At 43.3% G+C, this 24194-nt stretch overlaps 1 protein-coding gene across 3 annotated transcripts in view; it reads right to left on the minus strand.

Moving 5' to 3' along the window:
* The window catches only part of LOC144819240 (protein FAM200A-like), a 338184-nt gene that overhangs the window by 137543 nt on the left and 176447 nt on the right, over positions 1-24194 (minus strand). For 2 of the 3 annotated variants that reach the window (XM_078677215.1, XM_078677214.1), the window contains exons 3-4: positions 14599-14694; positions 10380-10586 (exon numbers count right to left, since the gene is read on the minus strand). In XM_078677215.1, coding sequence (XP_078533341.1) covers positions 10380-10586; positions 14599-14694 — 303 coding nt within the window. Of the gene's footprint in view, positions 1-9951; positions 10587-14598; positions 14695-24194 lie in introns of those variants that run through there. The other variant, XM_078677213.1, reaches the window with a different exon arrangement.

The raw sequence follows: 24194 nt of genomic DNA on the forward strand, positions 1-24194 counted from the left end.
AAATTTACACGAGCTCCTCAAGGTTTCACAGAAAGTCCTAGTATTTACAGTCAAGCACTTAAAAGAAAACTAGACAATATTCACATGCCAACTGACACTGCCCTGCTCCAGTATGTCGATGATCTACTGATTACAGCCCATTCTGAACGTGACTGCGAACGTGCGTCACTTAAAGTCCTGTATTTTCTGGCCGAGATGGGGCACAAGGTGTCCCCTTCGAAGCTTCAATTCTGTGTCCAGCAAGTGGTCTACTTAGGACACTTACTGTCCAAGAGGGGTAGGCAGTTGACACCTGACCGTATCCAGTTAATAGCATGTCTTCCACAGCCCAAGACCCAGAAGGACGTACGAGCTTTTATCGGCCTCACTTCTTATTGCAGACAATGGATTCCTCAGTATGCATTTCTAGCCAAGCCACTGATACAGTTAACGACACAGGAGGCAGCCGTATCGACTGTCCTCCCTTGGACCCAGGAACATACACTTGTTTTTAATGAATTAAAGAAAGCCTTATGCCAAGCACCAGTTCTAGCAACACCAAACTATAGTAAGCCTTTTACACTTTTTGTTACAGAACGTGATGGTACTGCATTATCTGTTCTCACACAAGATCAAGCCGGACAATACAAGCCCTGTGCTTATTTTTCTAGCACATTAGATCCAGTAGCCCAGGCTCTGCCTGCGTGCCTCAAGTCAGTTGCAGCCACAGCACTAGCTATCAGACAAAGTGATTCCATAGTATTAGGTCATTCCCTGACAGTACAAGTTCCACACTCCGTGGAAGTTCTTTTAAACCGAACACAGACCCAGCACTTGACAATTGCACGATTAACAGGTTATGAATTGACACTGTTCCAGCCACACATAGAAATCAGACGCTGCAACACTTTAAATCCCGCTACACTGTTACCGTCAGTTACTTCAAATCCTGCCACACACGACTGTGTGGAAGTTGTTAACACCATGACAAAGCCAAGACAAGACCTGACAGATATTGCATTACCTGATCCCGACCTGACACTTTATGTGGATGGTTCATGTATGAGAACAAGTACAGGAGAACTAGTAGCCGCGTATGCAGTGACTACGGAACCGAAGTTATAGAGACACACCGTATTGACACTCTGTCCGCTCAAGCAGCAGAGCTAGTCGCTCTGACCCAAGCCTGCATACGTGCCAAGAACCTGAAAGTTAACATATACACAGATTCACGTTATGCATTCGGAGTCGTACACGACTTTGGAGTGCTCTGGCAAGAAAGAGGTTTTATGACTTCTCATGGAACCAAGATTCAGCATGGTCTCCTCATTCAAGCTCTGTTAGAAGCAATACATTTACCGACAGCTATCGCTATCATGAAGTGCAAAGCACATACGAAAGTCACTGACATTATTTCCCAAGGTAACGATCTAGCAGATCGAACAGCCAAGCTTACAGCTCAGACTCCAGACATTCCAGTTAACACGATACTGACACGCACTCCAGAACAGACTACTTGTATGACAGTTAAGGACCCTACACAAGATGTCATAGATATCCAGTCACATGCTACTCCCGATGAAATCAAGAAATGGTCCGAACAAGGAGGGGTCCAGACAGATCAAGGATGGTTGACGAAGGGAAAAGCCACATGGTTTCTCCCCTACTCTATGTTTCAAGTCATTATAAATACCGCACATAGTCCTGCACATTTAGGAGAAAAAGCCATGTTAGACAGCATTCAGAACCTCTGGTTCAACAAGCATTTACGAGCTGCAGCCAAGCAGAAAGTCCGTACCTGTATGATATGTTGCCAGTTCAATCCAGGTAAAAGTGTCCCGGTGGAACAAGGTGGTTTCCAACCTCCTGACCACCCTTTTGAAGTCCTCCAGATGGATTATATTCAGATGGAGCGATGTCGAGGTTTCAAGTATGTCCTCGTAGTTGTATGCGCTTTGTCCAGGTGGACAGAGGCATATCCAGTTCCAGACTATACAGCTGCGACCACTGCCAAGCAGTTGGTTTGTGAATTCTTTCCCCGCTATGGACTCCCTAGGGTCGTGTATTCAGATAACGGCCAGCCATTCTCATCCGAGTTAATGAAACAAGTTTCCCTTCTGTTAGGGTACCAGTGGAAGTTCCATTGTGTACGCCATCCTGAAGCAGCCGGTCTCGTAGAGAGACATAACCAGACTCTGAAAATCCGCATTGCCAAAGTATGTAAAGAGAAAGGTGTAGACTGGCTCGTAGCCCTGCCAGTTGCTCTATTTTATATGCGCATGGTCGCACATTCCAGATCAGGTGTGTCCCCGTATGAGGTCGTATTCGGCCGTCCCCCTAATATGTGGGGTACACCTCGACCCCGAAAGATTACCGATGTTTCCAGTAATATGCTGACAGATTACCTAGCTTCCTTGATGTCTGCCCTACACTCTTGTCGTTCACAGGTTGCCGCCGCATTTCCAGACAATACCGAGGTGAAACCGCATGAAATCGTTCCCGGCACCCTGGTATTGGTGCGAAATTTTGATCGTTCAAGTCCGCTGGAGCCCCGTTGGAAGGAGCCTCGCCTAGTGTTGCTTACAACAAGGACTGCGGCCAAACTAGAGGGAAGAAAAGGATGGGTCCATCTGAGCCATATAAAGAAGTTCCATGGAGTACGAGAAAAGACATTTGCTAAGGACTGTTTTATTCCTAAAGACTGCCTAAAAACAGACTCTGAACTCAAAGTTCCCCTGTTAGAGAAAACTCCGCAGCAGGAGTATAAAGAAAAACTTCGGTCTAGTAAAATAAGTCAGCCAGTTTAATTGTCTAAGTCCCTCTCGGGTGAAACTGTTAGACAGGTTCCTGACATGTATGAGATAGACCCACACAGTGAGAGAGTTAGTCAAAACTCTAAAAGATGTATCGTCATTTTATCTTTTCTGTTATTTTTGAGTCTTATGGTTACCTGCACAAGTTATGCTTTTCATTTATGTTTTCCAATTTCACATGTACATATGTTTTCCAATGCTACAGTAGAGCACACATTTAGTGATCTGCCTCCTCACGAGCTATCCTATCGTCTTGCTATGCGAAATAATACCTTTATCAGAATGCTACATTATTCACACCAGACCAGCAATGCCACTAATTGTTGGGTGTGTGGTCAACTCCCCCCTTTCCAGACACCGAAGGGAGTTCTGCCACTTTTTCCTTATCCGTTTTCACATAATGGTTCGTGTGGAGCATGGTCCACGTTAACGTCATCCTCAACTGATATGTCCCTTCTGAATAGCACATGTTTCCCAGACAAGCAAGGTCCCACCCATAGAACAGGGTTAGATCTAGAAAATGAAGTATATGATTTAGGTAATTATTCTTCGAATTTCATGGTCCTGAATGTTCAGTCCGACACTACTCCAGATCTGCCTGCTATCTCAGTACTACCAGTCAAAGGCGAATTATGTGTCAGAAAGAATGGTTCCGCACATGTAGGACATAGTGATTGTACTACTATTGTCAAGTATAGTGACAGTGGGAAATCTATTTTCAAAGCCTCACGTCATTCTTATTTTGTTTGTGGTCAGACCGCATATGTTCGTCTGCCCCTCGATTGGGATGGAACATGTTACATTGCCTTCCTACTGCCACCAGTTTTTCTAGCCCCATCTGATTATCATAGAAACACACATCTAGTACACATTAGACATAGAAGGGAGATCGAGTCCCCGATTGTCGACCAAACTGAAACTACTCTAGAACAGTATCAAGATTTCAATAAAGGTTTCTTCTTCTTTATAGGACCTGTCCAGAATAGTAAATTAATACGTAGGTTAACAAGAACCCTTGAAGCAGTAGTGAATGAGACTACTTCTGCTCTAGGTAATTTAACTGAAGAGCAATCTGCTATGAGATTTGTCGTGCTCCAAAATCGTCTCGTTCTTGACGTCATACTGGCCGATAGAGGATGAGCATGTAGAGTCATCGGATCTAGTTGCTGCATTTTCATTCCTAATAACGCGCCGTCTGTTTATTCAGCTATAACCAGACTTCATAAAATTGCCCATCAGTTACACCAGAATCCAGGCACCTGGACATGGTCCGGTTGGCTCTGGAGTATTATTTCCGCCTGGGGATGGAAAGTATTGTCATTCCTAGGTATTGCAGTAATGATCATATTCAGTTGCTGCCTCTGTTTACAATGTGGCCCTGCGATTTGCGGCATTTGTGCTACATCCTGTATTCCTAGTCCTAAGTCCCGTTCCAAGCCAATTCGAGACGAGCAAATGATGCTATATGAAATGATAGATGGTATCATGAATATTGATGTTTCCTGATGGAAACGTAGGGCACAAGGAGGGAATGTGGAAAAGTAAATTTTGCCATGTTGTATGTGCCTACGTGTTCCTCATCCTATGTTATATGTGCATGATCGATATGCATATATATTCCCCTATGATCGATTAAAGATGCAATTATAGTTGTGTCCGACTCTAGTATGCCAGTTTCCAGTTCGCGTGATAGCTACGAGTATTAGGCCTATGTAAACCTATGTTGCCACGTTTTACAGTGTGCACGTTAATTCAGAATAATGTCCCCGTTTCTAGGCCTCAAAAGGGCCCGGACACCAGATTCAGCTCCTGTCTCCTGAACCCTCTCCGAGGAGCGATACAGCCCCCACCTGCATCCCTGACCCTTCACTTACTTCCTGCCTCACAGTGCCCGGCCTGGCTCTGCCTGCCTGTCTGCCAAGAGTATGTTATGCCTCTAGTTATCAGTCCAGCTCTCCTTCTTTGCATTCCTAAGCTACTGAATCGTATCAATAGTTTCAGTCATAGTCTAGCCTTTATGTCTCCATGTAAGAGAAATACTGTATTAATGTTCATAGAATATTCCTCGCATAAGCAATACATGTAGAATAATGCATGCACCAGTCTTAGTGTCAAGTAGCCTTTACCCTGATAACTTTTGGATTCTATCAACATGTTCTCCAAACACCAGATACCAGATATGCTTTAGGAACATGTCGCTCTGACTTCGCAGACTTTAGTCTCCTCTTCTAGCGCAGAAGTCATAGCCCCCAGTTCTCCCTAGTAACACGTCATTGTCCGTTTGCGCGCACCACTAGGTTAGAGGTCCCGGCTCCTTAGGTAGCCCCCTCCATGTTTCCGCCCCATTCATGACACTTCTGTTACGTTCACATCACATGTCTATGTATACGCCCTGTACACGCCTCTTGTTACACCTACTTTATGCCTTATCTTGCCTTATCTTTCGCGACTGCTACAAGAAACGCCCACTGCTACGCCTACTGTATTGAATGTAATGTATTTGTTTTAGTATATATATTGTATGATGTTACTTTTCGGGGTGCAGCTGCCGTCCCGTCCCGTACTTCCAGGCTGTTCTGTCCCTTCCTTTATGCCTGATTAAAGCCTGAAGACTCAAGATACCTCGAATCCTGACTCTTATTTATTGAGCTATCTGTTTATATGAGTATCCTGAAAAATAGAACCGGTATTTAATTATTTATATACCACATAATGGCGCCCGAATAGGGACTTGCCCTTTACCCACGCACCGGCGAAGCCACGCAAGCCCCCTGACCCTCTGCAGCCGTGACGGAACCATACCGTGCACGTGCAGATATTTCTGCTTCAAGTATCCCTCAGGTCCACGGAGGAGACGGAGGTTGCGGTCCAGCATCCAGACGAGGCGGTGTGGAACGCGGCGAGTCCCGACCAGAGGCCAAGCCGAGAGTACAAGGTCCGAGGTATCCGGAGGCCCACCTGTAACTGAAGTCCGAAGTTCGTAGTCCGTCGTCGTAGCAGTCCAGTCCAGTCCGAGGCCTTTCCGTTCTTGCTGCCCGGTGAGTACCGTTGCTGGGGTAGCATCTAGACAGAGTCAATTAAGTTGTCTCTGGTCCGTGGGTTTGGGTACGCAGATCCAACACGAAGTGTCCACCTAGGTGGATGCGGGTCCTGACGTGTCTCTTTATGGGACCGGTATGTTTCGTACTGTTTCAGCAGTGCATCTAGTAATTCTAGTCCGTTCTCGAGAAATTCATGTGTTTCTGTTCTCAGTATTCCAGGTAATGTTTCTGTCCGAACTGTTATTTTAATGTCATTTAATGTGTATTCAATGTCGTGGTATGAGTGATTTGTTTTTCCAGTCATTATTGTGTTTATCGTGTATTGTATTGAGTCCAGACTCCAGTATAGAATGCCTCTATTCTCCAAGTTACGTCAGTTGCCTTATCTTTCGCGACTGCTACAAGAAACGCCCACTGCTACGCCTACTGTATTGAATGTAATGTATTTGTTTTAGTATATATATTGTATGATGTTACTTTTCGGGGTGCAGCTGCCGTCCCGTCCCGTACTTCCAGGCTGTTCTGTCCCTTCCTTTATGCCTGATTAAAGCCTGAAGACTCAAGATACCTCGAATCCTGACTCTTATTTATTGAGCTATCTGTTTATATGAGTATCCTGAAAAATAGAACCGGTATTTAATTATTTATATACCACACCTCGTCGCCAGTTGTCGTGTCCTACCACCCAGGAACTCACACAGGACACGAGGTGCATCTTACAGGTATTCTTTTATTTGTTGGTTTACATCATGCTTGGATCATGACCTCCTGCCTCGAGGTCTAGCATCAGAGTGCCGTTCCTCTCCACCCCTTGAGCGGGTGTGGTGTCCGGTGTCCCCTCGCCCTTGCGCTGTCCCAGGGTCCTAGTGCCCATGTCCTGGACACGATAACTTCTCATAAACGAGGCCTTTACATTATAAAGTAAGTAACGTGCTATTAAAGCCCATGGCCCTCATTTATGAGAAGGGGTGCATCGCTGTGTGAAGTAAGTGATGAAACACTTCTCAGTGCGCCCTCCTTGTGGCACCATGGATGCGTCATATTTACTGTATTACGCATCATGTCACAAGGAGTTACAGATGACATATCTTTTGGCGCAATGCTGGAGTTGTGTCGGAAGCGTGACACACATCCAGCAATGTTCCTTTCACATGGGGCAAGACCCATGTGAACGGGTCTTTTGCCCCATGTGAAAGGGCCTTTTGCCCCATGTGAAAGGGCCTTTTGACCCATGTGAAAGGGCCTTTTGCCCCATGTGAAAGGGCCTACTTCACCCTTTGACACATTGGTGTCCAAGAAGTGGTGCAGCAAAATCTCATAGATTTCAATGCGTCACTCCTACGACCCTTTCATGCCAGGGAGCGCCCACCCTGCATACTTTATACCTGGCGCAGGTATAATGTAGCACTGAGGTTTACAAAGTGACGCGTCTGCCTAGATGTATCACATCATAAATATGGCGCAACATAGCCCATTATTTCCGCCACTGCTGCGTTACTGAGCGACGCAACGGTGGTGCAGAAGTGACGCAAGGGCTCATAAATAAGCCCCCAAGTACCACACATTCCCAACTGGACAAAACTATCAACGTCAAACAGCAGAGTAACAGACATCACAGACTGATTGTTTCAGAGCCGGCATTGGTGCAGGTGGTGCCCAGTGCAACAATCTTTTTTGACTCCTCACAGGACCTCCTTTTTCACTCATTCCCTTACTCCCCCCTCTATCAGTGCCTGTCATCTCTTCATAGCCCCTCTCTCACATGCATTTCATTTGTTTTATAGCGCTGTTCTACCAGTGCAGAGTGTCAGAGCACTTTATGTCACACACACATTATACAGAGACAATCATTCTTGGGTAATTCATTCTAGGAAATCGTATATAGAGCAGTGAGTATTACAAGGTGTAGGAATGACTATCACATATCATCCATACCAGCAGGCAGAATATTTTAAGAGTGTTTGGTCTGGAGAACGAACGTAATACAGTGGTTGGGGTAGGTTTTACTATTGAGATTGTGGGGCATATGTAAAAGCTCCTATCACCACCACAACATCAGTTATATCAATGTTGTGGTGGCGATGGGGATGTACGTTGTTACATCGCATGCAATTACTTTGCATGCCTTAGGCACGCATTATTTACCGTGCATGTTTTTACTGCGATTATGCATTTTAATCGCGTGCCAATACCACGCTTTATTTTATTTTTTAAAACAATGTGGCATACTAACAAGATGATTGTTAATAAACGCACATCGCACATTTCACTATCGCCGGATTTTTTCGCAGTGTTAGCGCGTTATTATCAACGCGCAACATGTAGGCGATAGTAAATCCTGCGATAGCCGGCGATAGTGAACATTAGCGCGTGAAAACAAGTGTTGTTTTCACGCGCTAATGTGCCTTGATAATATGGGGGGGTGGATTCAGCTTTATGATCCACAACCCCATGTTAACAATGCCTAACGCCTGGTCAGAGCAGGCGTTGGGAGACCTGCGATAAACTAGTTTATCGCAGGTCTTTTCCTCCCAACGCCTGCATTGGTGATAGGGTGTTCCCACCTCCAACCACATTTTACATGTGGTTGGACGTGGGAACGCCCACTTTGCATGTCACTAGCGATGTTTCTCGCTGACATGCAAAGTGGGCTTGAGGCAGGCGTTTCAATGCCCTTGTTAATAGGGCGCTGGAAGTATCGCTGCTTTCTCGGCGAATTGTGCCGAGAAAGCGGCGATACTTCAGCTTGTTAATATGCCCCAATGTCTTTGTGGGGGAAGACCCCCCATACTAACCTTTAATGGGTTGTATTGGCATGCGATTAAAATGCATAATTGCGGTAAAAACATGCACGCTGAAAAATGCGTGATAAATGTACTCCAAAGTAAAAACTTTGGAGTAAAGGCTGTTTCCCGGTGATAGGAGCTGTGCCTTATTTACATGCCTTGTAAATATGGGCCCCCTTTCAAACTATGGTTAGCTTGAAGGGGTGGTCATTGGGTGATGCGGTGGGTGTTTCACCTCAACACCCATTCATTTTGATGCTGCCCCCTATGCACAAGGATGGTGTACATAGGAGGCCGCGCCAACACTAAGATCAGGGAAAAGCTGGTCTTAACTTGGAGAAATGAGGAGAAATGCATTATTTCTACTCGTTTTTTGCTTTTTCCATGAGTACTGCCTTGTGCAGCACACATGGGAAAAGCAAAATGTCATGTATTGTTCATGTACAAAAAGGTGTCTCTTTCTGTACATAAACAATACTTTTTAAAAAAAAAGCCATTTTGTGACTTTCATATGTGCTGCATGAAGCAGCACCCATGACAGTGACAGTATGGTATTTTAGTATTTTTTATGTGCAGGAAGGGGGACCATCCTACACATAAACAATGTTCTCCTGCACGCAAACCCTTGCACTATGGTGCAAGAGTCCCTGCATCGCAGGGGGAAACACAAGACTGCACCACATTCTTGTAAATATGGTGCAGCCTTTCGTATCAGAAGTGGCGGTGAGAGGAGTTAAGCCAGGAAGGCTGACGGCTCTCTCCGCCACTTCCTTGTAAATATCCCCTTGCATTTCTACCCAAGCAAACCCCTCTTAGCCAAACGAGGATAATGAAAGACTGGGTGGGAAAACATAACGTTATAACCCATAATGCTGCTCAGCCCTGACCCTTTCAATTTAAAATGCTTCCCCGTGTGCTGCAACAGCCACCAATATAAATGAAGAGTGAGCCTGAGAAGCTTTTACAAGCATTGGCATAGCCAATAGGTCTCACCTTTGGATTCTTATAAGTGTTTAGCCATGCAACAGTTGATGTTGTTGCACCAACGATATTGTGCTGCATAACTAAATACTGATAAGGTCCCAAAGGCGAGATCTTTTGGCTATGTCAGTGGTTCCCAAACTTTTTTGACCCGTGGTTCTCTTGACCTAATTGGCAGTTGGCTGTGACTCATCACCATTTTTTTACTGGTGGGCGGGTGGGGGGGATGTAAGCCCAGCCTCTGGAGTTCTTCCTGTTTTCTTCCTTAAATTAATTGGGATGCAATAATGGTATTTAATCATATTTGTAACAAAATAAAAAGATAACAGTTGTTTAATAAAAACGCATTAAGTGAGAAATGATACAACATTAATAGCCAAATATGTTTCCATGCAACTTTTTCTAACCACACAACAATAGTTAAAAAACTTCTGTATAATAAAATATCTTTTTCAATGAACAGGAAAAACAACAGAGTCCGAATTTACCTTACAAATCCTAGTGAGATGGACGTGCTTGCTTTTCCTTACATAGCTCCTGAAATCTTGGAGTAATTTTTGAGATCGCAACACACATTTCTTTTTCAAGGTTAATTTTTGCTCTATATTTTGACTTTATCACTGCAGCTGCTGAGAAATCAGCTTCACAAAGGTACGAAGTAGCAAATGGGATCACAACATGCAGGGCTCTCTTGCTTATCATTGGGTATTCATCTCCAGTTTTGCACCAGAACTTAAGCAGTGACTGAGACTGCAACTTTACTTTCAATGCTGAGTTACCTGAAACATCAATAAGCTGTTCTGCTTCCTCATTGTTGAAATACTGAGGTATCTGAGGATTGAAGGGGTCTCTCACCCATTTTATTGGCTCCACTTCATCCTCTGGAAAATATTTGTCAAGGTAAAAATACAGTTGAGACAAATACAGAACAAAAACTGCTCTCAGTTCATCCTTTAACGCCATCTCATTGTCCTGCAGAAACTGGTCTGTAAGGAAAACATTTATAGTCACCTTTGCTTACACTGCTTTTTCAAAAGATCACTTTCTTCTTAAAGCCTGAAACTTTGTCTAACAGTTGCAAGATATTAGGAGTATTGCTTTGCAAGGACTTGCTCAGTGCATTCAGTTTTTCAAATAAATCAGAAAGAAAAGCCATTTGTATTAAAAAGTCTGCATAAATACATTTGTCAGCAAAAAAATGTTCATCATTGTGTAGATATGAGTATATTTCATTCCTCAGATCATACACTCTAAGTAGGGAGTTACCGAGAGACAGCCACGAGAACTGCTGTAGAACAAGAGGCATGTGTTCGGCACCCATTTCCACACACAGTTTAGCAAAAAATCTTGGGGCATATTACCAAGGGCCTTATTGCCGCTTTAGCTGGAATTTTTCCTGCTAAAGCGGCGATAATTTTATCGCCCAATTACCTAGCTGTTGCTAACACCAGTTAGCGACAGCTAGTAGGAGATAGCGATCATCTTGGGGCCCACTTTGCATGTCAGCGATATTTATCGCTAATGACATGCAAAGAGGGCGTGCCAAGATGTTAGCGACTGTAAACAGTCGCTACCATCGCTAACTCCTATTACCTACAAAGGCGTACTTTTTTTAAATATTCGCGCTAAGCGCGAATATCTCCAAAAGCTAACGCCTGCCCAGAGCAGTTCTTAGCCATGTTATCCAATGGTGGGTGGATAACATGGCTAAGAGCATTAGCTCGGTAATGCATGAATATCGCTGACTTTTCAGCGATATTCATGCATTACGGCCGATTTTTATCGCTTTTGAGATAAACCTTGATAATATCAAGGTTTAACTGCGATAAAAATCGGCGGAGCTCGGCGATAATAATATTGCTGCTAAGCCAACACAGCGATAATTATCGCTGATTGTTGGCAATATGCCCCCATGCTTTTATTGGTCCTGTTGAAATATAATGACTATTTTCAGAATAGCATGCAGTTCTTCACTGAGGTTTCCTGCTGCCAGTGCTTCTCTGTGTATTATGCAGTGTGTCCAAACAGCATTAGGCGCTTTAGATCGTATGCGAGCTAGAAGTCCTTGGTAGGATCCTGCCATTGAATGACTCCCATCTGTAAAAACTCCAACACATCTCTCCCAGTCAATGTGATTCCGTTGCATAAAATCATCCACAACTGCATACAAGTCTTGACCTGTAGTTCCACCTTTGAGTTCTTTACAAAACAACAAATCCTCAACAATTTGTTTTTCGTATAGAAACCTGACATAGCAAATAAGATGGGTGTCTTTGTGGTTGTCTGATGCCTCATTCAACTGGAGTGTAAAGTCTTCTCTCATAGATTACGGATGAGCTTATCGTTAATATCTTCAGCCATATCATTTATCCTCCGGCTGATAGTATTATCAGAAAGAGGCACTTTCAGCAGCTGTTTACTCGCATCTTCGCTGAGCATGATTGTTACCATATCAACAGCAGCAGGCAAAATCAGCTCTTCTGCAATTGTGTGTTTTATTTTTACTCTGTGCAACTAGATAGGCCACTTTATATGAAGACAGGAGGGCATTACTAATAATTTTGGTTTGTTTTGAGAAAGTGAAGTTTTGTAGTTTGGATTCTGCAACTTTTCTTACAAAAAATTCCCTTGGCTTGCTGACCACATTTGGGTGAAAACTTTCAAGATGCCACTTCAGTTTATTGGGAAGCATGGATTCCAGAGCCAAAACTTTTAAACAGATTGCACATTGAGGATGCTCACTATTAACCTGAACACACGTGAAACCATAATCCAGATATCTGTCATTGTACTTCCTGTACTTGGCTTTTTGTTTCCCATCCTCTTTTTTTGTCAGAGGAAACTGCAACTTCACTTTGCTCAGACAAACTTAGCATTAGAAATCTCTTCATTGCCAATTCAGAAAGATGTAAATCAGTTCCACTTGTCTTAATTATTCAGATGGAGAAGAAAAGAATGCACAAAAATATATAAGAAAGGTCTTTCTATCTGTAAAGTTCCTGGGGCCTTATTTATGAAGGCCTTGCGCCACCAGTGCGTCACTTTTTCCCATTTTAAAAGTGACACACCAGTGGCGCAAGGCCTTCATAAATAAGGCCCCGCGGGGCATATTACCAACAACTAGCGATAATTTTTGTCTCTAACTTGTTTAGAGACAAAAATTATCGCCGCACATCGGCGATTTTTATCGCAGATAAACCTTGCTATTAGCAAGGTTTATCGCAAATGCGATAAAAAACGCCCGCAATGCATGAATATCGCTGAAAAGTCAGCGATATTCATGCATTATCGAGCAAATGCTCTTAGCCATGTTATCCACCTCCCATTGGATAACATGGCTAAGAACTGCTCAGGGCAGGTGTTAGCTTTTGGAGATATTCGCGCTTAGTGCAAATATCTCCAAAAGTTGGTAATAGGAGATAGCGATGTTAGCGACTGTTTCCAGTCGCTAACATCTTGGCACGCCCACTTTGCATATCATTAGTGATAAATATCACTGACATGCAAAGTGGGGCCCATGATGGTCGCTATCTCCTATTAGCTGTCGCTAACTGGTGTTAGCGACAGCTTGGTAATAGGGAGATAATTTTATCTCCGCTTTCTTGGCTTTTAAAGCCAAAAAGCGGAGATAAAACCCCTTGATAATATACCCCCTGGTCTTCTTTTCTTTTCCTATGCTCAAGTATTTCCAGGTTTCTTCCAGGTCTCATCCACAGTCTCCACGGAATAATAAGCCTGAAGTACAAAACATCCAGGTAAGACAAGTATAAGAACAACTAAAGTTATTGTCTTTCTAATGATGCATCTATTATTTCAGTTATTTTCCAATAGTAGGCCATGATGATGGTGACCATTTGGACTTATTATTCTTATTGGTACCCCGCACAGACAGAAAGAGCATTCAGTTTTTTAATGGAATCTAAGAGGGCACATTTTTGCAAACAATCAAGAAAGCCAAATTGCAGCTAATGTGTACATCAGACTCTGATTTGTAACAGCACATAGCACACTTCAACAATTCCTGGGTCCATCCAAGGACACATCACAGTACTACAGAGTATGCAACAGCATGGATATATGGGGGCATATTAGCAACAAAAAATGATAATTATCGAAGGATTTTATCGCAGAGTTAACGTGCTATTAGCAACGTTTATCTCAAATACGATAAAATATCCGGCGATAGCGGCTCAATGCTTGAATATCGCTGGAAATCCAGCGATATACAGACATCATCGCCAATAGGGTCTTAACCTGAATATCCACCACCCATTGGCTATACAGGTTAAGAAGTGGTCAGGAGTTCGGTTTTAGTGATATTTGCGCTTAGCACAAAATTTTTTATCGCTTCGCCTGCATTGATAATAGGCGATAGCGATGTTTGCAACTGCTATTAGTCGCTAACAGGTTGGGTACGCCCACTTTGCATGTCATTAGTGATAAATATCGCTGACATGCAAAGCGGGCCCCAAACCGGTCGCTATCGCCTACAAGCTGTCGCTAACTGCTGTTAGCGCCAGCTTGCTAATAGGGCGATAAAATTATCGCCGATTTAGCGGGAAAAAGTCCATCTAAACCAGCGATAATGCCATTGATAATATGCCCCATGGTTTTTCATCAAAATCACGGTAGTAGTTTCACTATTGGTCCCATTCTCTGACATAACCAACCAATATCTGTTGTGTATTTTGCAATCAAGGAAATGAAAAATGTACAAATGCATGCTATTTGCTGTTTGCGCTCATTGGGATGGTTTTGGGTCAATTTTGTGGCATAAACGTGACAGCAATGAAAGGCAGAGCACCATTTACAGAAAAATGAACATGTCCATTTTACAAGTCCCGGGCTCACAAGAGTAAGAATGGCAATATACACAGAACAATAAAATCGCAAATGGAAAGTTTGCTGCATTTTAGTGCAGCGGTTGCAACCAACAATAGAAAACATGAGCAACTCTGACTTAGTTCATATAAGCTGGGTAGAAACCACTTCACGTACCTGCTCGTATTTCAACGATGGCTGTTCTGCATGGAGGAACTGCTTCAGTGGGTTCAGCCTGTGAACTCGGCTTTTCCGTCGCAGGGTGCTTCTTCCCTACAACCAGGATTTAAAAGTAATGACATATACTTTTAGTATTATTACTCTACTTTTCTTTTACTAACCAAAGCTATCAATTTTTTAATGCAGCATGCCATCTAAATAAATAATGATCTGTACATGCTTCGAATGACAAATATAACTTGAAATTACTTTTACATTTATTCAGAGCCTGATTAATTATTATCCGTCCCTAAAGAAGTGAAGTACAAAGAGCAACGTGATGGTTGGAATGCTTGAATTAATCTCATCCACTGGCAATCCCTTTGGCTGCATCCCATTCCATAATTTATTTTCCCAACAGAGACAAGCTGTAGCCGCAAATGCAGCAAATCGCAAATAATTTCTCCAAATGCTAAGAGTACACACACATCCAAGTAGCAAATGCAGCAGAGCACATTCAAGTCATCGAAAGCAAACACAAAACAGCACACACAGATACACTACTATTCACAAACAAACGCATGCAAATGCTGAAAATACAGCGCTGCACACACATACACACCAGCGCAGCAGATGTAACAACACCCACACCAATTCAGCCAATGCTGTGGAGCACACACACCACTGCAAAAGTGCAGTGGAGCACATGTAAGTCATTGAAAAGGCAGCAGATGCAACAGAGAGCACACACATGCTTCACTGATGCAAACTGTGTGCCTGATCCCAAACCCAGGCTTATTTATGCCGGTTGTGGATTGGGAGGTCTCTAGAACATTCACGAAAAATGGCATTTTAAATTGTAAATTTCATGCGGGTGAATATACTGCATCACTTTTCCTGTTTTGCACTAGTTTTGTAACAAACCATATGGGGCACAGAGCTCTGACCACTCCCCTTGCATGCCGAAGCCCCAATTTATTTTGTGGCTGAAGGGCGCACAGATGTATTTGTAATCGGTACTAGCTTTTTTTGTAAAAGGGGAAAAACAAACTTTTGTTTTATGAGCTGATACGTTTTCTCTCATCGAGAATGTACATGCGGCGTGAACTCAGGCGTGGGAGGCTGTATTGAAGCCAGTGACCATACGGATGTTTCAGTAATATTTGAATGTATTCCCCTTTCAGGGACCATCCGAGATTTCTACTGGGTTTGGTCTAGAATAGATTAGAAAAATGACGATGGCCCTGTCTGCAAACGGACATTTAAAGATGTTTTTTAAACAAAATACACTTTTTTTTATTTAATTGTAAATGCATATTCCAGATTGAATATATGGCTTTCAGTTTCTTTATTAAAGACAACACTATTCAGTAGATTCACATGGCCTCGGCTCCAATCTTTTTGTTTTTTTAGGAACATGACATCAGTTGGTGGCCACACCGGGGTTACTTTATTATTATTTACTATGTCAACTAGTTAATTGTGACCATAGCAAAACAAATGAGTACCAGGCTCGGTAAAATGCGTTAGTCTAACCCCTGATGCGGGGTACTTGGCAGGGCTGTACGTACCAACTCACTCCCACCGCGTGTGACCCAATATTGGCCCCCTTCACACAGTAACCTGGTGAGGAGCCGAAATCACCCACCCTCAGCAAGCTTTTGCGGCCTATTTAAAAGCCCCTATCACCAAAGGAACGTCACTTTTTACGACGTTCCTGTGGCGATGTCGCTTCACCTTATTTACAAAGACGCATTAAGACACTTAAGGTGACTTAACACCGCCTTGTAAATAAGGCAGCCTTTCAAGCTACACTTAGCTTGCAAGGGGCAGTCAATGGGTGTTGTATTGGCCTTCCGCCACAACACCCATTGATTTTGACGGTGCCCCTTATTTATAAGAGAGGTGTAAATATGGCACTGCATCAAAACTAAGACCAGGGACGCTTTCCTGCACATAAACAATCTTTCCCTGCAACGCAGGCCCCCTTGCTCAATGGTGCAAGAGTGCCTGCATTGGTGCTAGGGGTTTATAAGTAGGTGGGTTACCCAATCATAGTCACTGGGACCTGGGTTGAATAGTTACAAAAAGGAGGGGTCCCAGTGTGGACAAAAAACAATTGACACAATTTACAAAATTCAATGAATTGATCAAAAAACGAACGTTGGATCCACAGAGTTTTATTCACTGAGGGATCAAATGTAATGAATACAAGAGACAAATAAACAACTGTATTGAAGGTTATACAGTGCCCCGGGAGGAAGGAGGGAAGTGATAGAAGTGAGGATAAGGTAGTGGCGGGATTGTGTGACAGTAAAATCAAACATTTGGAAATACGTTTAGCTGTGATTCGTCTAACAGCAAATGCCAAAAAGGCTAATGGTGACCAAAATTGTGAAAGGCATATTCCGCATGGTATACTAGATATACATAGTTCAGGCGTGGAATTGCCACAGGAAGAAAAACAGTCGACGTTTCGACCCTCTTATCAATGCAGGGAAGGTTGAAATCCTTGCTGTGGGGTCTTCATCAGGACCAAGGGGTTGGGGCAGGTAACCTAATATATAAAGGTAGAGTAAACTAAAATTAGAGGGGTACAACTCCTGCCTCTTGAATTATCACAATGGTGGGTGGTATTGAAAAGCTAATAATTAGGAACCTAGTTAAGGCTAATACTAGAATGAAATATCTAGACATGGGGGTATTTAACTAATAGAAAAATTAGTCGCTGTGAACACAGTGATGTGGGATAATTAGTGTTACAAGAATTACATTGGTGTGGACCGCATCTAAAAACTGAAGGACAGTATTGTATGACTATAACTGTTTAAAGAAAGGACTCGAGTATCAAGATTCAAAATAGGGCACGGATCATGGAGGCAAAACATTGCAAACAACTGACGTGGCAGAGTTGGTGGCTAATACAAAAGGCACGTCAGGATGCTAAATCATAATGGAGGCAACATACCACAAGGTTAGAAGTCCTCCAAGGGGTCAATGATTGAGGCGTCGTCAAAGTCGGCCGGCACCTGGGTAAAAATCATGAACTTTTATGAGGAACTAAGAAAATACGATGCGGTAATGGTAATTTTGAAAAAACAAATAACGAGGCTTACCGATCGTTGAGCAAGGCACTCGCTCGGTGCTACTCAAGTGTGGGACGTCGTGGGGATTAAATCCGTAGTTGATCTGATGGATCAAGACAGGACAAAGAATGAACCGCAGTTCAAGGATAAACGCTAAACAATTACTATCCGGGACGTGGTGATACTCACTGGGATTGAATTAATCAAGGCGCTCGGTACGGGAGATTGTAACGCGAGCTCGGTTTCCTGAATACTCAAATAACCATGGTGATGATGTCACATGGTGCACCAGCGGGCAATGAAGCTCGAAAACAGACTCTGTCTCAAAACAGTATTCTGACACATTGGCAACAATCAATTACACAGATTGTTTGAAAGTTCAATATAAAACGCGCGGTTGATATAAATAAAGTGCTGAATTACAAGTACAGTTAATTACAAGTCGCAAGGAATTTTTCATATAATCGGCATGGCGTACCTCTCTGACATGAGGGTAAAGCACATTGCGCATGTCAAAAGAAGGTCATGACAACTGGTTCTTAGGTAATGACACTAAGACACACTAGAAAATGTTGACAATTCTTAGGCATTGATACTGATCAGTTCAGAGAGCGTAGTTGTTATAATGATGCTAGAGCAAACAACAACAATTAATTAGCATGGCGTACCTCTCTAACATGAGGGTAAGGCACATTGTAAAGTCATGTTGGTCTACATTAATCATATTTCGTACCAAGGAGGAAAAAGGGGTTGTAGGGCTGATGTTAGAGCATTGGTGCTAGGCAGCTGCAGATAGCGCCAACACAGAGAGAAACACAGGCTTCACCGTATTCTTGCAAATACGGTGCAGCCCTGAATTTCTGAAGTGGTGGAGTGCGGTGTTATGCCAACAAGGCTACTGCCGTGCTCCATCACTTCATATGCCCCTTAGTATACTGTGAAAGGGTGCCTGATATACAAGGAGCCGTTAAACCACATTAAGTTGCTAACGCCACCTTGTAAATAAGTTGAATCCCCCAGCACTAGAGGAACGTCGAAAAAAGTGACGTTTCCGTGGCACAAGGGGCTTGTACATATGCTTGTAGATAAGTGTCAAAACAAAGTTCAGTCCCAATGATCTGTTGACTGCAAACTGCCTATTAGTGAGTGCCTTTCAGGCTGGTAGTGAGAAAGAGTAATTATAACCGTTCATATCATGTTGGGGAATTCAGAGAGCACCCTGTGTAATTATTCAGAGAAGAGCAGCCCACGTACAGTTTTATGAAAACCATAAAAGTAGAGGTAGAAGCACTGGGAGACAACTGTGATATTTACAAGAAAATGTCCAAGCGCGGTGTTATGCCAAAACATTTTTAAAACACATGGATGCCCGTATTTTAAAAATAAGGTGCATCTCTGGATTTCCCCTAGTGCTGGAGCTAAAAAAGCTGCATAGCGCCAGAGCAGGCACCCTTGGGCCATGTTACAAGGGTGCCTGCGCTGCAGAGGTGATTGTTTATGTGCAGAACATAAACTATCGTGAAAGCCGATTTGTTGTTTCTATGTGTGCTGCAGAATGCGCATGTAGAAAGAGAAAAATACAAGATGAAATAATATGTTTTTCGTGCTGCCTCAGCCTTGTAAATATGGGGCAGCATCAGAGGCAATAGGTGTTGCTGTGAAACGCCCACAGCAACACCCATTGTCCGCCCCTTTGTCGCAGCGGACTGCTGCAGTAAGGGGCGAATCTACAAGGTGGCATTAATCCACCTTAGGTGGTTTAACACCACCTTGTAAATATGGGGTAGAGAGCAACACCACCGGAGCTACAGAAAATGAAACGCTCCAGTGACGTTAGGAACTTGTAAATATGCCCCAGCATGTGTCCGACATAAAAAAGAAAAAAGAAGCAGGGATGACATCGACTAAACATCCTGTTATTCTGGGCAAATCACTTACCTCCCCGTTTCTAAAAAAACATGAATGTGATCTTATTTAAAGTAGCTTAAAAATATGAATGTGAACTTGAGCAATGGCAGGGGCTAAAAAACCCTGGGCCTCATTTATGAGGCTGTGCGTCACTTTTACTCCGCTGGTGCGTCAGTTTTAGTGATGCACCAGTGGCGTCAAAAAAGCGTCCTGTTGCGCCATATTTACAAAGTTACGCTTCTAGGTAGATGCGTCACTTTGTAAACCCTTGCGCCACATTATACCTGCGCCAGGTATAATGCATGCAAGGGGGGCATATTGACGCAAGAAAGGGTCTATGAGATTTCGCGGCGTCACTTCTAGGACGCAAATACGCCAATATCTTGCGCCTGCCTCACAGCTGGCGTAAGACTGCCGCAGGCCCTTTCACATGGGGGTTGCCCCATGTGAAAGGACACATTGCTGGAGTTGCGTCACTTTTGTGACACACTCCAGCAATGCGTCACTTTTGTGCCATACAGATAAGTGAGAAATCCTGACGTATCTGTAACTCCTTGCGACATGATGTGTCATATTATAAATATGATGCATCAATCATGTCGCAAGGAGGGCGAACTGAGAAGTGACGCATCGCTGCTTTCACGCAGCGATGCGTCACTTCTCATAAATGAGGCCCCCTGTTTAGAGGTTTTAAAAAAAACGCAATAGGTCGCCAAGTAACAGGGCATGTGGGCTGCCTACAGACTGGAACTAAAAGGCATACATCTAATCACACTTTGTGAAAGCAGTTTGCTGAGGTGCCAGCTTTGAAGCCTGTAGCTTGACCCAGAAGCACTTTTATAAACTGCAAAATAACACCAAATAAATACAGAAATCTTAACTCAAAGTTGTGTTTTCAGGTATATGTCACAAACTATCATGTTTTCAGAATAACAATCCATCACTAAATCAATGTAAAAACAGTTTTACATACAAATTCACAAGATGTATTTTTCTTAAAACATTTTTCAAATATTTCTCCATAACGGTCAATCATTGACACTCAAAGTGCAAATAAATAAAAAAGCACATAGGTCGAAACTTAACACAACAAGCAAAACAATGGAGGTTGAGCATACCAAACATTATAATAACAATATAATATAAGGAGGGGCCATCATTTGTTAAAATTCACAACGCAATGGTCCAGATTTACACAAAGTCATAGAACGCAGTAGCCAAAAATGCTTCGCTGTGTTGCGTGGAAGGGAGGTAGAAGGAGAGCACCATATCTACAAAGATATGGCTCTCTTCTCCCTTTCCCTAGCGCCTGCGCTGATTTCAGATATTGTGCGCCATGCACACAACTTACACCATAGTGCCAGTGTGCGTGCCTTAGTCTGCATAGGTTTTGTACGGGAAGAATTTCCTCCCCGTACAAAACTCTAAATGAAGATATGCTTTAAAAAGTTCCCTAATTAGTATGTGTGCTGCACAGTGCAGCACACATGCAAAGTCAGAAAAGAAAGGAGAAATATAAACATTTCTCCTCTTGACTCCTTCTTTTAAATGGTTTAATCTTTGGCGCTAAACCCCGTCTGCTATTGTTTGTAGATAGGGTTTTAAGTCAAAAGGCACGTGTGGTTGCATGGGAATTCCCATGTAATGCCCCAATACATGTGCATTACAGAAAGCAATGCTTTGAGCTGATTTGTGTTACTTTCAGGACAGCCGATTTACAAAAAACGAACACAACGCGGTGCAGCAAGTCATTTTGTTTTGCCGTGCTGCGTTAGTTTGGAAGCACAGGGAAGCAACATATTTACAACAATATGTTGCATCTCTGTGCTTCCCCCTGCGCTGGCGCACAAACTGCTGCCATGCGACTACGCAGGCACCCTTGCTCCAAGGTGCAAGGATGCCGGCGTCACGGGGACGATGTTTATGTGCAGGAAGGGTTTGCTTCTTGCACATAAACAATCAGAAATGGTGATTTACAACTTCTATGTGTGCTGCATTAGCACACATAGAACTTTCAAAACGTCATTTTTTAAATGGTTGTCTATGTGCAGTAAGGGACACCTTCCTGTACACAAACAATCATCAGAGGTGAATTCCTCTTTCTGTCTGTGTTGCAGAATGAAAACACAACAATGATGGACAGAATGTGGATCAATGTCACATATTCACCCCAGTCCAAAGATCTGGGCCCAAATCCATCGTTTTTCCACTCCACACCACCCTGGGTTAGACAATGGCAATATGCAAATCAGCGCTGACCCTGTGCCCCATGGGAACAGTCCAGTCCGAACTACAAAAGCCATATCCTTGCCGGAACAGAAACAAGCATCCGAGGACCAGCCCGGTTTCGAGGTAACACCTCTCATAAGCCCGGCTAGCTTGATTCCAGTGGTGTGGAGTAACTGGGACTCATGTCTGAGCATCCCCAGTACACTTAGAGCGGTAACTGCAAACACAACAATGATGGACAGAATGTGGATCAATGTCACACATTCACCCCAGTCCAAAGATCTGGGCCCAAATCCATCGTTTTTCCACTCCACACCACCCTGGGTTAGACAATGGCAATATGCAAATCAGCGCTGACCCTGTGCCCCATGGGAACAGTCCAGTCCGAACGATGGATTTGGGCCCAGATCCTTGGACTGGGGTGAATGTGTGACATTGATCCACATTCTGTCCATCACTGTTGTGTTTGCAATTACCGCTCTATGTGTTGCAGAATGAAGCATGCATAGATAGAGGAGAAAAACACGGAGAAATGAAACAAATTTCTCATTGTTGTGCCTCCCTTCGCCTCCTCTGGAGAGGTGTAGCATTCTGACGCATTTCCAGATTCACGATTTCTTGTAAATCTGTAAATGTGTCTGGTTCCATGGGTGTTGTGTGGTAACACCCACAACAACACCCAAGGAACGCCCCTTTCATGCAGAGTGCTGCGTGTAAAGGGGCCGTATTTACAAGGTCAGGAAAAGTCACAAAGTGTGGCTTTTCCTGCCCTTGTATATATGGGGCAGCAAAATGCGCTGTTGGTGCATCAGAAATAGTAATGCACCGGTGGCGCAAGGGGCTTGTAAATCTGCCCCAGGGTTCTTTCGAGCACAAAACAACTTTTGCACTGGAAAGTAAATTAGGAAAAACACACTTTGTGCTGGTTGGTGTCACTTTTGTGACACAAACCTAGAGCATAATGTTAGTAATTTTGTCCCATGTCCAGACAAATATATTCACATATTTTACTGTGTATGAAAATCAAAATAATACTATATTGATATAAGTATGAAAAACAAGTACTGCGAGAAATATGTGGAGCTATTGCTCAGAGGATTGTGGGAAAGACAGATGTTGCGTTCACTTTCTTTTTATATTGCCATCTGCACCCTTCCCCACTCATTACTAGAATAGCCAAGAGTGCAGTACCACAGGTCATCACTTTATGTCCCTTTATTGTCAGAAGCACTTGGGTGCAGTACCACAGGTCGCTACTAGATGTCCCTGTAGATTCAGCAGCTCAGGGTGCAGTACCGCAGGTCGTTACTAGATGTCCCTGTGGAGTCAGCAGCACAGGGTGCTGTACCACAGGTCGTTACGAGATGTCCCTGTGGAGTCAGCAGCACTAGGGTGCAGTATCACAGGTGCTTACAAGATGCATAGCTGCCAGGGTTTCAGATTGCAATGTGTGACATTTTCATAATTTCAATGTATTTATGAGTGACATTTCAACAACTATGAGTGATACATTTTCGTGAGCAAAATCAAGCAATGAAGATAATTGTGCTTTACCTCTCTTTAAGAGTGACCCTCAAGTTTCCATAACCACTCTCTCTCACATGATTTTGTTTTGTTTTTTAGAGCTACTCATACCAGTGTAGTGTCAGAGCACTTAACATCACACAGAGACAATAAATCATATGTGTGTAAAGCAGTGTATAGGAAGTGTTACATAAGAAGTGTAGGAAAGGAATCATAGGTCATTCATACTGGGTATAGTTTAAGAGTGCTTGATCTGTAGAAGCACAAACTCATCTCCTTATTTATGAGGCCTTGCGTCACTTTTACGCCGCCGGAGCATCACTTTTTGTGATGCTGAGACAGCCTAAAATATGTGCCATGTTGCATTCTATTTACAAATTGGCGCATCTAGGCAGATGCGTCACTTTGTAAACCCCTGTGCCATATTATACCTCCGTCAGGTATAAAGTATGCAGGGTGGGCTTCCCCCTCAAGAAGCCTGGCAGAAGTGGCACAGTGAAATCTATGAGAGACACATTGATGGAGTTGCGTTTTCAGGCACACCCCATTAATGCGTCACTTTTGCACCTACAGATATGTCAGAGATACTGACATATCTGTATCTCCTTGCAGCATGAGGCGTCACACAGTAAATATGACGCATCCATGATTTTGCAAGGAGGGTGCACTGAGAAGTGACGCATCTCTGTTTTCACGTAGGGATCCGTCACTTTCCATAATTAAGGCCCTCAGAATTTAAAATGTACCTCTGTGGTTGGGGGTTGTCTTTTCTAAAAATAATTGATTTCTACTCAACTGAATCCTTTTTGCAACATTAGGATAATGAAAGACTGGGGAGAAATGAAGGGGCAGATTTACAAGCCCCTT

This window comes from Lissotriton helveticus, chromosome 2_1 (genome assembly GCF_964261635.1).
Source record: "Lissotriton helveticus chromosome 2_1, aLisHel1.1, whole genome shotgun sequence".
Classification (NCBI taxonomy): Eukaryota; Metazoa; Chordata; class Amphibia; order Caudata; family Salamandridae; genus Lissotriton; species Lissotriton helveticus.